The 22,244-nt window shown below is 35.6% G+C and overlaps 1 protein-coding gene across 10 annotated transcripts in view; it reads right to left on the reverse strand.

Annotated features, from left to right (window-relative positions):
* The window catches only part of ATL2 (atlastin GTPase 2), a 68,148-nt gene that overhangs the window by 32,803 nt on the left and 13,101 nt on the right, over positions 1-22,244 (reverse strand). For all 10 annotated transcript variants that reach the window (XM_058278418.2, XM_058278417.2, XM_071208778.1 and 7 more), the window contains exon 2: positions 3,605-3,849. In XM_058278418.2, coding sequence (XP_058134401.1) covers positions 3,605-3,849 — 245 coding nt within the window. The remainder of the gene's footprint in view (positions 1-3,604; positions 3,850-22,244) is intronic.

The raw sequence follows: 22,244 nt of genomic DNA on the forward strand, positions 1-22,244 counted from the left end.
AGATACAAATTGGTAAAAAATAAAAAACACTTTGGAAAAAAATTTGGCAGTACCTCCTAAAATTAAATAGGTATTGATTCTGTGACCAAGCAATTCTACTCCCGGATATAAACCCAATAAAAGTAAGTGCTATGTCACCAAGATTTGTGCAAGAATGTTCATAGCAGTTTTATTAAAAATAGACTAAAACTAGAAATTTGTATGTCTATCTACATAAGTATGGGTAGATAAATTGTGATATATTCACTCAACGAAATACCACTCAGTAGTAAAAAGGAACTGATACATGTAACAACATAGATAAATCTCTCAGACTTAATTCTAAGTGAAAGAAGCCAGACACAGGAGTACATACTTTATGATTACATTTACATGAAGTTCAAAAGCAGAAAACTAATCTGTGGTGATTGGTGATATAAATGGAAATAAGGGTGGCAGTTGAAAACAAAGATAGTAATAATGACTGGAAAAGGGAATGAAGGAGCCTTCTAGAGTGCTTGAAATGTTCTATTTCTTGATATGAGTGGCAGTGGTTATAAAGATGCACATATATAAAAATTCACTGGCTACAGTAAAATTTATCCACTTTAGTATATGTTAGCTATACGATGATAAAAAATAAATAATAAAATGACTCTAGGAAGAAACATAAAATACTGTTCTTCCTCCAAATATATTTCTTTCCTGGACAAGAACATGAAATGAATCAAGTTTTTCTTCACGGAGTCACACATCTTCCAAAATCATACATCTCAGATGCCTTGGAGAAGAAGGCAGTATCAGGCTTGACACCACATAGGCCTCAGTCTAAGATATTTGTGCTTTTGGCAAGTTGTATGTAATAGCATATAGAATCCTTAACTGAGTTTTTGCTCCTGACTTCTGGCAACAGGTCTGGGAGCAGCTCTTTAAATAGTAAAGAATAAAAGCTATATGGAGGATAGTTCCCCTTAAAATGCCTTTATCAATTATGTTATAAATGGAGTCCAAACTCTTGAGGATGAAAAGACAGCAAAGACTCTATTCATTAAGTACAGATAGCAATGGGCAGCATGAAGTTACCATACTTGCTCTAGCTCATAAATAAAGAAAATCCTCCCATCAGCCTATTCCTTCTGAAGCAAACACTGGAAAGTAAACATGTAAAAAAGAACAATTCAGTGTAGGTATATTTTATAATACAGGTATATTTTACATACTAGAAATAGAGAAAATGACTAAAGATCATTTGGCAGAGTAGTTTTTAGAATAAAGGCTTTGGGACCAACTGCCTTGTCTGAAACCTCAGACTTTCCACTTACTTTGGGCCTCATTTCTTCAAGTTGAAACACTAATATTACTGATAGGGTTATTATTACTACTAAGAGGAATACCTGTTAAATACTTAACAAGCAATGAGCTGGCATTTTGTAAAGATTCAAAAACATCACCATCATCTATGAATACTCTTGCCTCAAAAGAGAAAGATGGAGGGGAAACCTAAAGAGAGTTTAAAACAAAACTCAAAAGACAACCAATCACAACATGAACTGTATACTAAAAACGACTTGGGTCCCAATACAAAAGACAAAGTCCATAAAAGCCGCTATTTCTTTCCTTACACTTTTCAGCTAGCATCCCACCTTTGCAGGCACATGGATCAATTAAATAAACAGAAATCTATTCCATTGTTATTTCTTATTTATTTTCATCTCCCAGGAAAAGCATGACCCAACATTAAACCAGTATAAGCAGAAGTGTGCTAAGCTAAAACTCACACACCACTTAATGAAATTTTTGATCAGAATAAGATGGTTTATATCAAGAACTCAATACGGAAACCTTATGAATGAAAATTAATAAAGATATCATTTCAAAGTTAGAAGCCATTAACTCTGCAACCTTAAGCAATCGTAATCTTTCAGTGGCTTCAATCTCTCTCCCAGGAGAGGGGAAATTCTATTAATTCAGAGACGGCAAATGGATGACATGTGTGGGATGCTACTCTCCCCTGAACAGAGACTACTAAAATATCAGAAATGGAATCAGAAATAGCACCTGAGGTGAAACATATCTGTCCTTCCTAGACAAGTGATCTAAATTTCCTTCCCCTTCTAAAATCCTACTGATCAGTGACCTACTTGTAACCAAATGCATTTGCCATGAACAGCTCAAAGATAGATAAAATATAAACAAACTAACTTAAGGAGTTAGAGAACTTCAACATCTTTTAACGTGCAGACTTTTTTTAAAGAATCTGCCACTATTTTATACATTTCTCTACTTTGGTTGTAAAACTCTGGTAAATAATTACATCTAAACTGAAAAACTTTAAAACACTTATGTAAAAAACTGTTCGTTAATATGAACTACATTCTTGATACTCAGGCATACCTGAGCATGAAAAATTTACCAAAAAGTTTTCCAGAAAGCCAAATGAGAATGTTTACCAAATTCATTATCACAACGCAGATGCATCCCCAATTCCAGACTTAAACAGAACTTATAAAAGTAAGCACCCTGACAAGTGTTTAGACAATTACACAATTCTGTCAAAGTGCTATTTCCAGTGTCATGTGGCTTCTGAATGTCAAAAGTCCCCTCTAAACCCTGCCCCCACTACACCCCAGTAAGCACTCCACTTCGGAATTTCCAATTCCTTCCCTCAGCCCAACATTCAACTGTTAGGAAAACATTCTGATGCAAGTGAAAAAAATGCTTTGCTTTTTGTCAGGGAAGAATGCCAGCAAGGAATAGGGGGAAATGACAATTAATTGGTACCATCAAAAAGTAAAAATATGCCAAGGAATGGAGATTCATCAGTCAAAATAGACAATAAGGGTCTAGTAAAATCCAATTGTGCTGGGTGCTGAAGAGATAGCAAGTAAGGTAAGACCCAGTCTTAACAGAGCTTAAACCAGCCAGGAAGATTAGCAACTAGAGTAACATCAATAAAACACAGTACTTGTATCCTGAGATTTGGTTAGAAGACCTAACATAGTTTTACAAGGCAGGGAAAGTGTCCATTGAAAAGACTGGCCAAGGGTACAGCAAGGCCTGCTTTGTGGAAAGCAGGAAACACTCAGGAAACTGAAAAAATTACAGTACACCTGAAATACAAAGACAAGAGATAGGATCAGAGATCATAAAAGCCACTTTAAAGAACGGGACTCTACCTCAGGGAGTAAGAGTAAACCACTGAGGTAACTTAATGGAGTAACGTGTGTTTTTACAAGGTCTCCACCAGCCTACTTTAAAATGTTTAAAGATGATCAAGAAGGGGACGGTGTGAAGAAATCACAAAAAGGGGGAGAAAATGAACAGTACTTCAGAGAACTTTCAGTGTATACTCAATATGCTTTGGACTTGAGCTACAATGCCTAGAATAGAGATGCTCAATCATATGCATCAATACATATTACATGCATAAAGGAATTATGGAGATGAAGAATCAAGAGGCACAACAAATTTAAATTTGCTTTAAATGAAAAGCTTTAGAAACAATTGTATTTCTGTAAAATTAAAGTACATACTGGTCTTTTGGACAGTTTTTTTTTTTTTAACCAGGATTGTTTGGTAGTTTTTTGTTCCTAATTGGGTTCAATTTATAAAAGACACTATTCACCTTGTTATACATATATCTAAGCATGAAGTCCAGGAGAAATGATTTCCCTTTACGAAAAGCTCCTGCCACGGATACCACTACTATGTTAAGATCCCGAATGTGCTCCTGTAGCAATATCTGCTCCAAAGCTTCTTCATCAAGCTCAAAGTTATGGTCATCTTCATGAGCAAGAACAATCTGCACTGGACATGGTTTCTTCATAACCTCATCAGAGTTAACTAGCTCATCATCTTCATAATTCTCACCTAAAATTTAAAAAAAGAGAAAAAGGTTACTTTAATTCCTGCACTACAAACTTGCCCTGAAGGACCACAACTAAAGCAAAATCTCAAAGAATAAATTCATTTGAGAATAGTTAACAAAAAGTGATATTTAAGTACATATTGGATTTCTCACTCCTTGGTAAAAGGGTCAAGAATTCCATTAAGATTTCCTACCATGTATACAGATAAGGAATAATACTAATTTTGCCTTGATCGCAATTAAGTCTTAAAAGCTAAATGTGAACAGTAGCTGTTTTGGGGCGCTGCCTTATTCTGTAAACTACTTTTACTGCTGTATACACACATAAACTAGATTCGGAGGTGAAAAATAAACTTCAGATACCTACTTTCCCTGTAGACATCACCTAGAAAATAACTCAAAAGTTGCAAAAATTAAAATATTTATGAATATATATATTAATTAATCTCCCGTTCTGGAACTTAAATGACAAAGTTAGGGAACAAAGATGCTTCCAAAAGGCATTTATGATAAAGCTAATGAGTCCCCAGTATAGTAAGAGTAACATAGTAAAATAGCCTCCCCTATTAAAAGGAAAGCACAGAATTAATGTTTTAGTGAAAAACACTAGAAGAATGGTCAGTAAGGTATAGAGTTACATCCTCTAGTTTCATCTTCTTCTGGGGCTCTTCCTTACCCAACACCACAACCACTATCTCAAGATTAAACACCAAACCCTTCCTTTGTTCACCACAGCACACCAAAATAAGATAAAACTTTACTTAACAGTGATGAAGAAATAACCACAGAAAATGTAAACACCAGATGCAAATTTCTGAAGCACCTTGTTTGGCTTCCTTCTCTGCCAATTGCCTGAACTCACACAACAGCAAGTTACTCCTGGGACCTTACCCTCTCCCACATCAAAATCTGTAGGAGACCATCATTGAGCCTGTCTACTCAGTTCCAGCTTTCAATATAATAAGACATTTAATATCTACTGTGTTTAATGAAATGACTGCCTCAACTCTCCCAGCTGAGAGTCAATCCACTGAGGATTGATACTATGTTACATTACTCAACAGCCCAACGATACTTTACCCACATAACCACTACCCAAAGATTCCATACCTATACTAACACATTTTTTATCTTTTTTTACAGAGAACACCACCTAGGTCATCTGATTTGCAAAGACTACTACAGCCCTTACCTCTACATCACAAGGTATCTTTATCTGTAGATAAAGATAACAAAATCAACAACACTATTTTAAAACATGCTGCAAAAAGTAACAACGCGATATAAAGAGCAAGCAACTTCAAAAAAGAATCCTTGGGCATAAAAGCAATCAATATTTAATTAAAGGATATTATCATTGTTTCAATGGTAAACAGATATGGCTGGGAATGCTATTTGTATACACAAAAAAGTAAATTTTCCAGGAAAGGTACATCATAGTAAATTCCAAATTCTTATATCAATAAGTCCAGATAAATGTTAAAAAAGAATTACGTAATAGTGTAATTACAAGCACCCAACATCAATTAGTGGTTAAAATCATGAACTCTGGAGCAAAACTGCCTGGGTGGCTTTAAGCTTGTTAAGAGAAGTTAAGCTCCTCTCATGCCTCAGTTTTCTCATCTATAAAATGAGGACAGTTAACAGTATCTGCCTCATAGGAGACAAGGATTAAATGCTTGGCACATAATGAACAGTACAGGTTATTGCTATTATGATTACAGTAATTTAAAAATATTCAATCCCACAGGCAAAGCATTTATTTATATTCTGAAATGCCAAAACTCTATAATACAGTACATTTCAATTGACTAGTGTAACTATGCACTGACATCACCTCCACCCATTTGCTCAGGCAGAAACTGGAGGCTATCCTTGACCCATCTCTCTTTTTCCTTATTAAATTTAATCAATAACCAAGTTCTTGAATTTGTCCTCATTTCAGAGTCTCCACTAATACCATCCCTGTTCCCATCACCAACCATTCTCTCTCACCTACATGTGGTACCAGTTTCCTAACTGATGGTCTCCCTTCTTTAGAATTCTTGACCCCTCCCTTAAATTCAATCTCCACAGAATAGCCACTAAATAATACACCATTATATGCAAATTTGATCAAGTGGGATTTAATCATCAATCCTGTCCCAGAGGTTAATGATTAAAAACCCTACACAACTTATAAGATCCCTGCACACAATGCCAACCTCTCCTGCTTCATTTGATGCTACTCCCTTTTCCTTCAACTAAAGATACCAAGCCTTCTTTCAGATGCTTATATACTATTAACCTCTTTCTAAAAGACTCAGACTTCATTCATGCTAATGTTCTGCCTGGAATACACTTTCCTATGTTGTTGTTCCAATAAATTCAAACTCATTCCTCAAATCTCAGCTTAACTGTCACTTCTTCAGGAGGCTTTCCTGAGGTTCCTGACCAGATTTACTTTCTCCTACACTCCTCCATTTTAGCTCATCCATCATTTATATACTTATGCAATTAGTTATTATCAACCCTCCTAGCTTGCCATTCTTCTAGTTAAAACCCTCAATTAGTTTCCCACTCCAACCAGAAAAACAAACAATAAGAACAACTACAAAACCCAAGTTCCTCATCATGATCTCCATGATATCCTCATCATGGTCCTACATGATCTGGCCTCTGCCTCCCCTCTGATCTCACTCAACTGAAACACTCTCCTGTTCATTCCCAAAGATCCAGGCATTCTGGCCTTCTTGCTGTTCCTTGAGTAGGCCAAACCTGTTTTCTACCTTAGAATATCTATCCAGAATGCTCTGACCCAAGTCAGTACATGGCTTACTTCTCCATCATTGAAGACTCAGCTCAAATGTTATCTTCCCCAACCAAATCCTTCTGAATTACAGATTCCTTCGCCACCACTCTACCCAAACAGGTTTCTCTCTCTCTTATCAATATCTGACATAACCTTTTTTCATTTATTTATATGTGTACCTTCTATCTCTCTCTCCATAGAACGTGTGCTCCACAAGAATAAGGATCCCAATCATCCTGTTGCTTACAAAGATGTTTAATAAAATGTTGCTGAATGAATGAAATTTAAACTCAAAAGCCCTGTACCTGCCCTTACCTACTGTACAAGAAAATTTGATAATGGCATAGTTAGAAGAGAAAGAAACAATTTGAGAAAATACTAGCAACTCAAGAATACTTATCACAACATTACAATAAAAATCTTGAAGTTCTACCAAGTAATAAAGCATTAATAGACGCCAGAATATCAAAATGCCTGAATTTGGAGATTGGCACTTCTGTAAAAACCAACAAATAATCTTGTCCTTTTTGTAAAGGAACTGTGGAAAGCATTAGCTGGTCTTTTGAAGAAGGAAAAAAAAAAAACCCCACTGAGCAGGAAACTATTGTTAATTTGAAATTTCACCTAGATTAGTTGGCTATGGCTATCATCTGGCCAGGCTTTGTTCCTTAGCATGGATAAAGGTAGTCACCTCAGGTAAACTGGCAGCACGTGCCCACACACTTGTCACCATCACCTACAGATTTTTAAAGCAAAGAGTGGCAAATGTATTTCAAAGGTACACTAGAGAATAATAATGACAGAATTCATTTATTCCCCACGGTGATTTCTCAATCAAATTTGAACTAGATATAGAAAAGGTACTTTATTCACTGAAAAATGCTACAGGCACTAGAATAAAAGAGAATTACATGGAAATTTCATTAGAACACTTATAAATATTAAGATTTGGTGATTAACTCTCTAAAACTAAGTCTTTAAATTTAAGCATTTACATCCTAAGATTTTAAACAAATTATATCCCGTGTATGAAAAACAAGAGAATTAGGGATCTTATTTCCATTCTTCAGTCTCCCCTACCCCTTCATGCCCCGCAAAAAAGAGCAGAGGGATAAGCAGATTACAGCCCTTCAGCAGATTTTCCTGATTCACTGTTTCAAGTCAGCTCTTCCTACTACAGCCCCAAAATGGGCATTTCAAGGTCAAAGCTGAAAGATACCTAAAGATGACCTCTCTTCCTTTGGGGAAAAGATGATGATACATTGGTAGCCCAAGAGAACAAGCTGACAACAGAAGCCATCCAATACACTGTAGAGATGGCAATATTCAATAGTTTTCAACAAAACTTTAACCAAGAGCAAGAAAATTAAGCAATGTTTACAGTAGACATAAATCTTATACAATTTAAAAAGCTTTTTTTCAGACCATAGAGCACAAAATGGAAAAAATGTATATGCAGGTGAAATCTAGCTACTGTACATTTATCACAATAAAGCAGTTTATATGTACCAAAAAAAAAAAAACTAGATAAAAACCTTAAAAATTGCCTGATGAAAAATAAAATAACCATGGGTTTTAATAGCTTCTCCTGGTTATTAATGCTATAAAACACAAAAATCCTCTCATCTGAACAGGCAATGAACCAGGCACAATCAAGCTGTTACCAAATTAGACTCAGCCCATAAAAATATACTATTCACCCACTTATTTTCCACTGAAAACTTTTTTGTTTTAATCTCTGAATTTTTGAGGCCCATCTGGTCACAATATGTTACAAATATTTTTTTGTGTGATATATGTATTTTTTAACACCGTATCATATGTTTGTCTGGCACTGTCCTAAAGCTACGTTTATAGATGATAATGAAATATAAACAACCCAGAGACCATACGATAAAATGAACTCGCTAGGTAGAAATGAGAAAGGGGAAGAAAGAATTCAGTTCTACCAACAAAAAAAGTCCATATCACTCACTCAACACCAGTCCCACTTGCTTCTGAATTCAGAGTTATGTGCTGGCTGCATATTTCACAGTATACTAGGGTCCCATGCACACAGTACATAATTCTGAAAACTAATCAAAAAAGGTTTATAAGTTGCTGCATAATTGCTTTATAATGTATCTATGATTTACTTCCTAAAGAACCCACAGTCAAAAATATAGCTTTCAATTTTAACAGTATAAAGCAAATTGTGTTTTTCCCATAGGAACAATGTGGTTCTCAACTGAATGGTGATGAAAAATTGGATCTAGCTGTAAACAAACTACAGAGAACAAATGTGGTTAGCCCCCATCACTACCTGTAAGTACAAATAGGCAAAGCCTCAAATTGAAATTGCTATACTTTCAACAGCCCCCACCTCTGACTTTATGATTTTAATCATAATTAAGACTCCAACAATAATGACGAAAATTCAAATTTGACACTGTAAAAACTGACCAACTTTTTAAAAAACCAATCAATTTTATCGATAGATATTAGCAAAGCATACAATCCACCCAAAATGTACAATCAGTGGTATCTGGTATAATCATACAGTTGTGCATTCATCAGTTCAATATTATTAGAGCATTTTCATTATTTCAATAATAATAAATAGACAAGAAAATTCTTCACCTCTCACTCTCTCTATGCTTCCCCTGCTGTACACAGCTGCTATTTCTAGCTATTCTTGAACATTTATTTGTTTGTTTGTTTGTTTGTTTATTAAGAAGTTTTATTGAGATATATTTACATACCATAAGATCTATCCTAAGTATATAATCAATGGCTATTAGTAAATTCACAATGTTGTTCATTCATCACCACAAAAAATTTTAGAACAATTACTCCAAAAAGAAAAACTCCACACCCCTCAGCAGTCCTTCCCCAGCCATACATAACTACTAATTTTATTTTTATATATTGATTTATATTTACATTTTATATAAATGGAATCCATACAAAATATAGTCCTTTGTGTCTGGTTTCTTTCACTTAGCATAATGGTCTTTTTGGTCTGATATTAACATCTCATATTATTAAAATATATTTGCTCAGTTTGGAAAGCTGGTCCTATATATGCAATTTTAACCATATTCATATTTTATATGCGGTTTTACTATGCTCTACGGTCCCATGTTACATTTTTTAGCTTTTATTTTAGTAATATACATGACATGACCTTAGACTTTCCCTTTAAACCCCTTTCATACCCACATAACAGTACTGCTAGTTACTAACATTATTTTGGTTTTTACCCTTTCTATTCATTTCCAAGGATTAACAAACTTTTTTTTACCAGTTCTGCACAAGTTAACCCTCCGCTTTCCATTCTCTAATCTCATTCTATTTTCTTGTGACCCATATTCAAGTTAACTCCATGAGATTGCACAATATATTTAGTTCACAGTAGCACAATCACACAGTATTTGTCTTTTTGTGTCTGGCTTGATTCACTCAACACAATGTCCTCCAGGTTCATCCATGCTGCTATATACTTTACGACTTCATTTCTTCTCACAGCTGCATAATATTACACCTTTTGAATATACCAAAGTTTGTTTATCCATTCACTGGTTGATGGATACCTAGGTTGTTTCCAACTTTTGGCAATCATGAATAATGCCACTATGAACATCAGTGTGAAGAGGTCTGTCCATGTCACTGTTCTCAGTTCTGGGTATATACCAGTAGTGGTATTGCCAGGTCATGTGGCAAACCTCTATTCAGCTTCTTTAGGAACTGCAAAACTGTCCTCCACAGGGGTTATACTAGTCTACATTCTCACTAACAGTGACTATGTGTTCCTATCTCTCCACATCCTCTCCAACACTTGTAGTTTTCCAACTTTTTAACAGTGGCCATTTTAATAGGTGTGAAATGATATCTCATTGTACATTTGACGTGCATTTCCTCAATCACTAATGAAGTGAACATTTATTCATGTGTTTTTTTGACATTTGTATTTCTTCTTTGAACAAATTTCTATTCAATTCTTTTGCCCATTTTTTAACTAGGTCATTTGTCTTTTTATTTTTGAGTTGTAGCATCTTTTTATATATCATGGATATTAAACCCTTTTCAAATACATGATTTCCAAATATTTTCTCCCATTGATGATGACCAACTTTTAACTAAGGATCACTGGCTAATTAGCTGAGTTGATAACCCAGTTAACAATCTGGAGTTGTGCTTTTTAGCACAAATATGCACTCTGCTCTTTGCATTATACAAATTTCCTTCAAATTTTGAAACTTTTTGCTTTAATTTTGAAATTAGAAAAAGTAATTCACCAAATGTCAAATTTTAAAAAGTGAGAAAAATTATCACTCTAGAAATAAGCATGACATTTTAAGTCCACAGAAGCCAGGAATAAAGGAGCATGGATATCTTCCATTTTTCAAACTATCATATTCAACAATGCAGAGTTGTGAAGGACGAAGAAACACAACTGATCTCCAGGTCAGTACAATTACCAGTAATTTTTGTTATATGTGACAGGATGATTAATGATGTGGGAAACATGACAGAATGAATATATCAGTAAATGAAGGAAATCCATTGAACTCTGAACCAAAGTAATGATTTTCTTAGAAGCACTGTGTAATCTTCAAAATGCTTAAAAACTGGACAAGTGAGATATCAATGGAATAGGTTTTTAGCTCAAATGATGGTTTGTGAGGTTTAAGAAGAAGACTGGCATTAAAATTCAGTAGAACATTTAAGTGCCATTTTCCATAAAGTTAACTATAAGTTAAGAAAGAATTATGATTTGAGATCACCATCAACAAAACAGTTTTTTGGAATGTGAATATATTCACAAAGCTACAGTGCCAAGAAAAAAAGAGCAATAACACCTGGTTCCAAAGCAAACTACACTGAATTGTTAGGATATCACTCAAAGGAAATCAGCAACAAAACACTTTCAAAGTGGAAGAAGCAAGGGATCACCAAAGAAACATACTTCTCCTCCAACATTTACTATCCAAGTTTTAGAGAATCAACAAGGAAAATATGAATCAAAAGACAATAATTTTGGAAATAAATGTAAGGCCTTTGGAATGATATAAACTTCCTTTCACCAAGGAAAAGCAGTATCCTTACTTTCCAAGCTTTATTTTGCACTTATAAGAATAAGAATTCTAAGCATTGTCCCAACCAATTAATTCAGCCAATCTGACAAGAGAAAAATACCTAAAAACACTGTACTGATATTAAACAAAATCATTATTAAAACAGTATAATTTATTATCTGCTTTCTGTTCTTAATAAAGATCTGTAAAATGTGTTCAATTTTCTTTTCATCTATCTTTCGATCAAATATGACTTTATGGAACATAATAATAATTTCCTTGAACAGAATCCCAATTAGTAATAATGCACTTTTAAGAACTAATGATGTGACTTAAGACTATTACCTAGAACCAATTAAGTAATAAGGTTTGAGGTACTCCATAAATAGAGCCCAGGTAGTCTTCATTCCCTAGAAATGGGGACTTCAAGAAGGCAGCAATGCACAATAGCTATTAAACTACTTGGTGACAGCTGATGGGGTCAATTAAAATGAACAGCTCAATCTCTAACCCTAACCACACCTGGATCAATCTTAAATTCACAAAGAAATGATCAGATATTTTGTGGTTCCTGATGTAATGTACCAGGAAGGATAAAATACCACCTATGATATACTTATAGAGGAAAAATTTTTAAATGCTTAAATCTGATCAAGCCTCTAGATCTAATCACAAGGGAGAAAATACAGGAAAGAGAAACATGTTAAATACCACCACAGAGACGCAGTCAGCAAAATCCTGAACGTGGGAAATTCTATTGGGAAAACAAATCAGTTTCTAGAACAAATAAACTGCAACAACCAACGGGGGAGTGGGGAAGAGAACCTCAAGCAAAGAGACTTACTTAAGGGACATATTAACCATGTAATGTGTGGACCTTATTCAAGCAAATCAACTAAGAAATATTTGAAACAATCAGGAAAATTTGAACTCTGGTATCTGGTACTAAGGAATTATTTTCTAGTATGATGAAAGTACTGTGGTTACGCTAAAACATTCATAAAGATCTGCTATTTGCTGAAAAATAATATGGTACGAGGCTGACTAGGGGAGCAGATGAAACAACGTGGCCATATGTTGATAACTGTTGTATGTGGATTACATAAGGGGTTCCTTATGTTTGTTCTTTTCACTTTTGTGTACATAATTGAAAATTTTCATAATAAATAGTGTTTTTTTAAAATGGTGATGCAAATAAAAGGTTTGTTGGAGGATGAAGTAGATTTAGATACAAAAGATGGAGACACAAGCCAGAGGCAAGAGTTTCATCTCTCAAATATGTTTCTCAACCTTTTTCTATTTACATATTTTAGCGGCTGGGAGGAGCAGAAGGGTGCCATGGATGACCCCCTCCCAAAAAAATATTTTCAAAATACACAAGGTTGGTGATTCTAAAATTCTCTCCCCACCACACCATTCCATTCAACCCATTCCCCAGAAATAAAGTTCTAAACACACAACTATTGCCTTCTAAAATCTGGAAACCACAGTTCTACCACAAGAAATTTATTATGAATTGGCTGATTAAAAAATGGTACTCACTCTTTAGTAGGGAAAACTAAAAAGTATCAAGTTTAAAATAAAATCCATTAAAAACCTTACAAAGAAAACTCTAGGTCCAGATGGTTTCACTGGTGAATACTACCATAAATATTGAAGGAAAAAGTGACACCAATTTTACAGAAACTTTTCAGGATACAAGAGAAGGGGATATTTCACAGTTCATTTTATGAAGCCAGTATTATTACTCTGATATCAAGACCAGACAATGACATGAAAAAGTATTCAGCATCGCTACAAGTTAGGGAGATACAAATTAATACCACAATGAGATGTTATTAATGAGATACACTACACACATTGACCAGACTAGTTAAAATTAAAAAGACTGGGGAGCATATGTAGCTCTGTGGTTTCAGTGCCTGCTTCCCATCTACAAGGTCCCAGGATCAACCCCCAGTACCTCCTAAAAAATAAAAATTAAACATTAAAATTAATTTCAAATAATTTAAAAAAAAACTTCTTAACTGGCAAAAGAGTTGGTAGGGAGAAATTAGCACCTTGATATTTCTGGTGAGAAGATAAAATGATACAACCACTTTGAAAAACTTTTTGGCAATACCTTATTTTTAAGTTAAACTTACGCTTACTATACAACCCAGCAGCTGCAGTCCTAGATATTTAAAAGAGAAATTAAAAATACAACAAAAATACTTAAACATGCTAGTCCCTAAGAGTCACAAAAACAATTCAAACTATTTATACCAAATCGGTACAACAGACTACTGCTACTCAGCAATGAAAAGATACAAATTACTGACACACACCACAGATAAAGGAGAAAGCATTATGCTAATTTAAAGAAGCCACACACAAAATATTATTCTGTATGATTCCATTTATATGAAATTCTAGAAAAAGCAGATAGAAAAGGAAGATCAGTACTTGTCAGAATGTGAAGTAAAGGATGAAAAGTCCACAAGGGAACTTTGTGAGATAATGGAAATGTTTTATATCATAATTATGGCATTTACAGAACTATACATTTGTCAAATATCATCAGACTACTTATAAAAATCAGTGACTTTTTCTTTATGTAAATTACATCTCAATAAAGCAGATTTTTAAAAAAATCAAACCCAGCCTATTCCTCTTAACACTTTCATTTATTAAGTGAGCAAATAAAGCAATATACAACCAATGTATTAAACACTTTCTAGAACAAAAATATTCTAATACTAATTAGCATTGTCCCCTTCAGTAATTGCCCATTAAAATTACAGTAAGGAAAATCTGTGGTTGTCCATCAATTCTGACACTGCTCAAATTCAAGTTTAAATATTTTCTCTTGAAAACATAATTTTAAGTGTCTCCAATGTTGACAGATTTACTTCCTTGAGGATGAATTCCTATGAATACAAGCATTTCATCATGCCAAGATATTTTGGTTAAAAAAGAAAATGTTATTATAAATTTACTAATACTAATTTTCTGAAAGAATTTTAGAGATGGCATTTTATATTGGGGAGAGAGGAGGCTACATTTTTTAAGGCCTAAAAATGTTTTATGCATCAACAGAATATGCATGTACTCCCTAGAATACCATAGCTTGTCAAGATACATGAGGACATTCAAGTACTAGTACATCTGCTTAAAAATTAGATCCAATACTTAAAAAAATTAAACCTAACATACTACTTGCTGGGCTTCAGAGATCATGTAGCCTAATTCCCTCATTTTAAAGATAAGGTAAACAGATGACTAGACCACTAGGTTAGAGGAAGAACTGGGTCAGGCTTTCTGATTTAGTGTTATTTCCTGTACAGAAGTGCTTCATAAACTTTAAACATGCATCCAAATTACCTAAAGATCTTGTTAAAATGCAGATTCACATTCGATAAATCTGGGATGGGGCCTGAGACTGAATTTCTAACTAACTCCAAGGCAATGCCAACACTACTGTTTCTAGGAAAGATGAGGTAATGAGGGTCATGATATTTTACAGGTGTTCAGTATTGATATTTTACAGTTATTCATTTATTTCATGTAGTTTCTAGTGATGTTAAGGCAAAAGATGCCTAAGCCACCTCCATGTACCACCATAATCCCTCTGAATTTTTATCATTTCTATGCAAGGAGGCCACTGGCAAAAAAGTAAAAGATGGTTTCTGTAACTGAAAAAAAAGAATTCAGTGCTGTACATGCTATATATATGAAGCTATTTCCATAGACAATTCTACAATTCTAATCAGGATTTGCAAAAGTATAGTGACTTCCAGTCTTCCATCATAACTTTGTTCCTAATCCCTAAAGAGATGTTGCAACACTATTTCTTATTATGAAGCAAATCTAGAAGCGTAAGAGAACCAAAATAAAGAAAATAGGTTAGGGGTGAGGAGAGGAGAGGGAGTGAAGTCAAATTTAAAACAAAGGGAAGGAAGGGGTCAACAATATTTCTATACTGAATGTGTCCCAGAAGTAATACCTAGTAAGAAAATATTTAAATTAAAAGTTTCATTAAACAGGAAAGGAAGTTATTATCCCTTAAAAATCACTTCCTGGACCCATCCAACCAAGATTCCCATCGGAGTACAATTACACTTCATTAAACTGGACTCACAGTTTAGAAATTCCATTTTAACAGAATTGAAGTTTATTCTTACCTTTTTAAAAAGTTGCTAAATAATTGTTAGGCAAGTATTCTATTTAGAAGTACACATTTCTCAAGGTATTTAAGATAGAGCACATAAGAACGATGATGTCTTGTTCCTAATGACTAAGAAATTCACCCTTCAAACACATACATGCATCAAAAACTTCCTTGAAAACATTAGCTTCAGTTTCTCTAAGAACTTGGAAGTAATCTATTATATTTCTTTTAAAATGTCCATAATTCAGATTTTCCTTTAATTTAAATAACTAAAGTGAAATTCTATTGCTCTTTCCTTTTGCTTTTAACGGGAGCAAGAACCTAACTAATATCATCCATGTGGAATCTAAGCCCCCTCTTGATCTAGAGGTGGAAAGGACATCACCATCCCAGGATCCACAGGATGGAGGAATAAAACATCTACTAGAGTGGACTTACTGATATTCTACTATAAAACTATTATGATGAGTAATAGAAGAAATTTTAGCATCAAGGTGGAGAAAGTGGCCACAGTAGTTGCTGAGGGCAGGGAGAGGGTAGAAGAGAGGTGATGTGGGATTTTGAGTTGTCCTTAATGATATTGCAGGGTCAGATGCTGGACTTTATATATCCTGCCATAACCCACTGAATGTACTGGAGGACAGTGCGAACTACAGGATAAACTATTATCTGTGTAGTGCAGCAGTGCCCCAAAATGTGTTCACCAAGTGTGATGAGTGTGCCACAATGATGAGGGAGGTTGTTGGTGTGGGAGGAGTGTGGTGAGGGGGTAGGGGAGTGTACAGGAACCTCTTGTATTTTCTAGTGTAACTTTTTTTAATTGAAGTATATATCTTCAAAAAAAATTACAATTTACAAAAATGAAGTGGTGTGGGTGGGGAGTGGGTTATATGGGAACCTCTTATGTTTTTTGTTTTTTTATGTTTTTTAATGTAACATTCCTTGTGATCTATTAACTTTAATTTTAAAAAAAGAAAAAAAGAACCTAACTAATATAAAACGTACATAGTAACAATAACACTATTCCTGTGCCTAGATAGCTTACAAAAAACAGGCTACTTGTGAATGTGTCAAAATTCTAAAGCACCAAAATTAAAATCTGTACCATACTATTTCTGTAGCTTTAGGCAAATAAATATGAGTACTTAGAAACCAAATCCAAGCCTTGTCCCTAAAAAGTTTTAAACCTTTTGTAAATTCTGATTATGAATAGTTCTAATTTCCTAAAACCATACACATTACTATCTTCTTAAGAGATGACAAACAGTGCCCAGCAGAATGTTTAAAGGTCAAAAATCGATGATCAGAATATGCCTGTCATATGCAGAAATGATTATGAAATCTGATACCTTACTGGCTGGGAGGCACTAAGTAAAACCTATCTAAAGGTTCAGGATCTCATTCAGATAAACCTAGGTCTGAATCTGGGCTCTACCACTTACTGGCTAAGACCTTACCTCTCTGTGCCTTAGTTTCCTCATCTGTAAATGAGACAGTACCTACCTTAAAGAGTTATTCTTAAGGATTAAATTACTTAATACATGCAAGTGCTTAAAACAGCACCCAGCATATGGTAAGGCTTTACTAATTATCAACTGCTGCTATTCCATCTAACTTGATCATTTTAGAGATAAGAAATCTGATGCCTGGAGAAGTTAAGGAATATTTCAAAGTGAAAGAAGAATCCAGGTTTCACAGGCCACCACTTCAGCTTCACATGCTTTTCAGAGGCCCAGGTAATAGTAATATAAGACAAGATTCTCTTGTAGCCTCATCCCTTACTAGGAGAACTATGGCATACACCATGTAAGAAACCAAGGGCACAGGAATTGAAAATAGCAGAATGTTGTTTTAAATTACCTATTTAAAACAGATTTAAATCGCCTTTAGCCAGATTTTTTTGGTTGGCTCTTTTTTTACTGAAACAAACAGATCTTGGCTGCCAGAATATCATTTCATTATTATAGTTCATACTTTAGTAGATTTTTGGTAAATTTTCTCCAAACATAGAAACTACTTCTCTGTCAACAAGAGAAGCAACATGGGTTACAACGTAAAACAGGAGTCTAGGTGTAACCTAATTTTAAATCATTAGGAACTCTGCATGTTTCACTTCTACAAATGGATATAATCACACGGCACACCAGCTAGCTGATTCTCTGCCTTCCCCTTTAATTTTAATCTCAGGTAAGGTACTTATCTTTCATAGCCCTTTAAATCTCAGATACTAACAGCAGTTTTGAAAAAATTACTATATCTAAAAAATTATCTTTAGTAAGTAACCTGACAATGTTATGAAAAGTTCTATGTACCAACTCTGCCACTGTCAAGGTACACCAAAGTTAACGAGCTTCTCACACTGATAAAAGGTCAAAAAAATTTTAAACTAAACTATAATCTCCATTCTTTCTGAGAATCTTAATACTCTTAATCACTCTAGCCCAGCTATTGAGGATTCTACATAAAGTGAAAAATAGAGGCAGGGTACATAAGATAATCTCTACTTAAAAAGGAAAGATGTAAAAAACACTTTAAAATGTTAACATGATATACAACTAGGATAGAAAACCATTGGTCTGGGTGATCACCAGTCACCTAGGTGAGCTTTCACACCAGTGCTGGCCCTAGTCCTCCCAGACTGATGTAGTCAGGGAAAAGAATACTAACAAAGAGACAGGGAAGCAGACTTGGCCCAGTGGATAGGGCGTCCACCTACCACATGGCAGGTCCGCGGTTCAAACCCTGGGCCTCCTTGACCCGTGTGGAGCTGGCCCACGCGCCCTGCTGATGCGCTCAAGGAGTGCCCTGCCACACAGGGGTGCCCCCCGAGCAGGGGAGCCCCACGCACAAGGAGTGTGCCCCATAAGGAGAGCCGCCCAGCGCGAAAGAAAATGCAGCTGCCCAGGAATGGTGCCACACACACGGAGAGTTGACACAGCAAGATGACTCAACAGAGAAACACAGATTCCCGTGCTGCTCACAACAAAAGAAGCGGACAAAAAGAACACCCAGCAAATGGACACAGAGAAAAGACAACTGGGGCGGGGGTGGGGGGGAGGAAGGGGAGAGAGATAAATAAAATAAATCTAAAAAAAAAACAAAGACACAAAGCTGGACTTCAATAAAAGGTTTTTTGAAGGAGAAAAGCAGCTATTAGCCAACTAGATACTACAAGAAAACATTTTAATTCATCAATATTTGTTCTTTTAAAATAATGTTAAGAATTTATAGGCTCCCATGGAGAGACAACATGTATGGTACTGCAAACCTGGAGCTGAGATCTATTAACTGCAGCTCAAAGAAGAACTTGTGCATTGCTTTGTACACTGATTAGTTTAAGTGCTGTACCTATATACCTAATGAACATAATAGCTCTTCTATTCGAGATCATATGCAGAGGGATATTGAACATGTTAAAAGTCCTGGTAAACTTAACTCATTTTCTAAGTATTTAATAAATGTACCTATAAGATAAAGGAATGGCTCTCTTAAGTACTGTATTTTGCTTGCCATATGCTTGTCTTGTTGTTGCCTATACTGTCTTTATGAGTTTATGTCTAGGGTAGTGCCTCTCCTCCTATCTCTCCTAGTTGTCTTAGACATAACCAATGCCATGGAAACTGGGGTGGGCAATTTATACCAAATCCAGCAAGTCTATCTCCCTAGAGTTAACCAACAGCATAAAAGAACTCAAAGAAGAATGCTGTTTCCCATCAACTTGAGAGGATGCAGCCCCTGAAGGCACCTGGTCTTTCTCACTCCTATGGCCCAGTATGTCATGGCTGCCCCCACCCCCTACTTTGTAGGCCTGCTTACCACCATCTTCATCCTTTTAATGGATCAATGTATCGTCTAAATTAAAACTAAGTTGGGAAGCAGATGTGGCTCAACCGATAAGAGTGTCCACCTACCATATAGGAGGTCCATGGTTCAAACTCAGGGACTCCTGGCCCCTGTGGTGAGCTGGCCCACATGCAGTGCTGCTGTGCGCAAGGAGTGCCATGCCACGCACGAGTGTCCCCTATGTAGGGGTGCCCATGTGCAAGGAGTGCCATGCCACGCACGAGTGTCCCCCATGTAGGGTGCCCATGTGCAAGGAGTGCACCCTGCAAGGAGAGCCACCCCACACAAAAAGCGTAGCCCACCCAGGAATGGCACTGCACACATGGAGAGCTGATGCAGCAAGATGACACAACAACAAAAAAAAGCAAAATGGATTCCCATGCCACCTGACGAGAATCCAAATAGACACAAAAGAACACACAGCAAATGGACATAAGAGAGCAGACAATGGGGTGGGAGTGGGGGAAAGGGAGAGAAATAAATAAAAAATAAATCTTTAAAAAACAAAAATTAAAACTAAGTTTATTTCTTCCAGAACAAGATATTAGTCATGCAGGGATTTCATCTAGTTCCAACCACGTTGCCAGACCCATCTTCCCTCAACCTCAACTGAATAGCCAGGGAGTTTTATACTGTCAGGCAGGGAGTTCTGCCCCTAACCAATAGGAAGCAGCTAGAGAAGAATGACCATCGCCCTTCAGCACCCCCTTAAGAATAAAGGTGTAAACTCTCTGAGGGGGTAGTTGAGGTTGGTTAGTATAGGGAAGACATCTGAGGCCCTGCCCAGAAACCCCCTGCTACTACAAACAAAGCCAGAAAGACCCCAAGACCCTGGCCATGAGGTCCCATTTGGAACTCTTTCCAGGTCAAAGGGAAATCCCGGATAACCCCAAACAAAAGGCCTCATCATTAAGCCCCTAGAGCTAACAGGCAGGGCAACCAATCAGAACAGCACACAGCTGGGGCCCCTCCCCAACATGAGGAAAGGGGAAGAGGAAAGGTCTTAAAAGCTCAACCTGGGCCCCACATGCACAACTCATCCTGTAGCATGCCCACAGTCCATGTCTCAGATTGTGGACTTATCTCTTTTCTTGTTTCTTAATAAACTCTCCTCCTTGCATATCCTTTGAGGGGAAAAAAAGAATTTATGAAGTAAAATTTCTCTCACAGAAAAGTAGTACAACACAAATTGAAAAAACAAAATGCTAAAGACCCCACAAAACGTCCTAATAACAATGTCAGTTATAAAATACTTTCCCCTCATTAACCCTGCCCCTTCAGCCAACAGAAGAACATCCTAAATCATCCAGGCTGTAAGAAATGGTTTTAAGATGGGGGCAGGGGGTGAGGGGGCTTCTTCTTTCCTGACTATCAAATCTGGAGATAAAGAGTTGTTTCCCCTAAAAATTCACATATTTACCATCTGAAATCTTCCCTGTTTCCATAGTAACCAGCACTGATGTCGCAGAATTTTTGTTGTTCACAGTTAAAGAACATTGAGGCAAAAAAATGCTTTTATGCATTTATCTAAATAGATGAAGAAAAACATAAAATAGATTTTAAATGTATAAACTCTTAAGTATTTTTCCCAAAGCTTGCCATCAAATTTGAAGTGTACATGGCTCAAGGGACTCTAAGCAACAAGGCAGAAATACAGAAACAAATTTTATTTTGGCTCCGCAACTTAAAAGTCCTCAACTAAAGTTCTTTTCCCATTTTCTTCTAAAGGAAAGTCTTGCTGAAAATCTCACCCCAATCCCTAACAGAAAAAGGGTGTTTACTGCATCTGTCTTATGTACTTTTTTTAGGAAAGGAGGGGTGTACAAAAAAGTTCTGTGGTCCAGATTTTTTAAAGAGTACACAATACTACAATTTTTTAAATGTAATAGTTTTTAGGTAAGTTATTATATTCTAGGATAATTCTTGCACCTACACATAGGGAAACAGAGACAGGATTCCCTGTTCACTGAAGTACTGTTTGCAACTGCAAAAAAAGGAAAAACTGGAACAACCTCAATATTCACAGTTGAATAAACTGTGATTCTTTTTAAAAAAAGAATTAAAATTAAGATTTAAACATTTACACATGAATAAACCTCAAAACCAAAGTCAAGTGAAAAAAATTCAAGTCATAGAAAAATACATAGTTTGATCCATTTACTAACACTTTTTTTCACTTACTAACTTTTAAAAACTAACTTTTAAAAACACTGCACAATACAACATTGCTTACGAATATATACATATGTTTAAAACTATTGAAAAATCAGGAAATGCACATACCAACTTCAGGACAGATTGATATCTAGGAGAAGGAGGGAAGACGAAAAGAGAAAAGACATTGGGAGAACTTCCATATTTCTCTAAAAAAGGATTTAAAACATATATGGCAAATATTATATATTAACATCTATGCAATGGGAACATGGGCATCTATTATCTTTTTCTCTGTAATTCTTTGGAAGTTTGAAATATGTTATCATTGTTTTTAGTGAAACAATTTAGTTGTTTCAGACTGTACTTCCACAGAGAACTATTTATTGAGCGACTCTATGA

Source organism: Dasypus novemcinctus, chromosome 17 (genome assembly GCF_030445035.2).
Source record: "Dasypus novemcinctus isolate mDasNov1 chromosome 17, mDasNov1.1.hap2, whole genome shotgun sequence".
NCBI classification, from domain to species: Eukaryota; Metazoa; Chordata; class Mammalia; order Cingulata; family Dasypodidae; genus Dasypus; species Dasypus novemcinctus.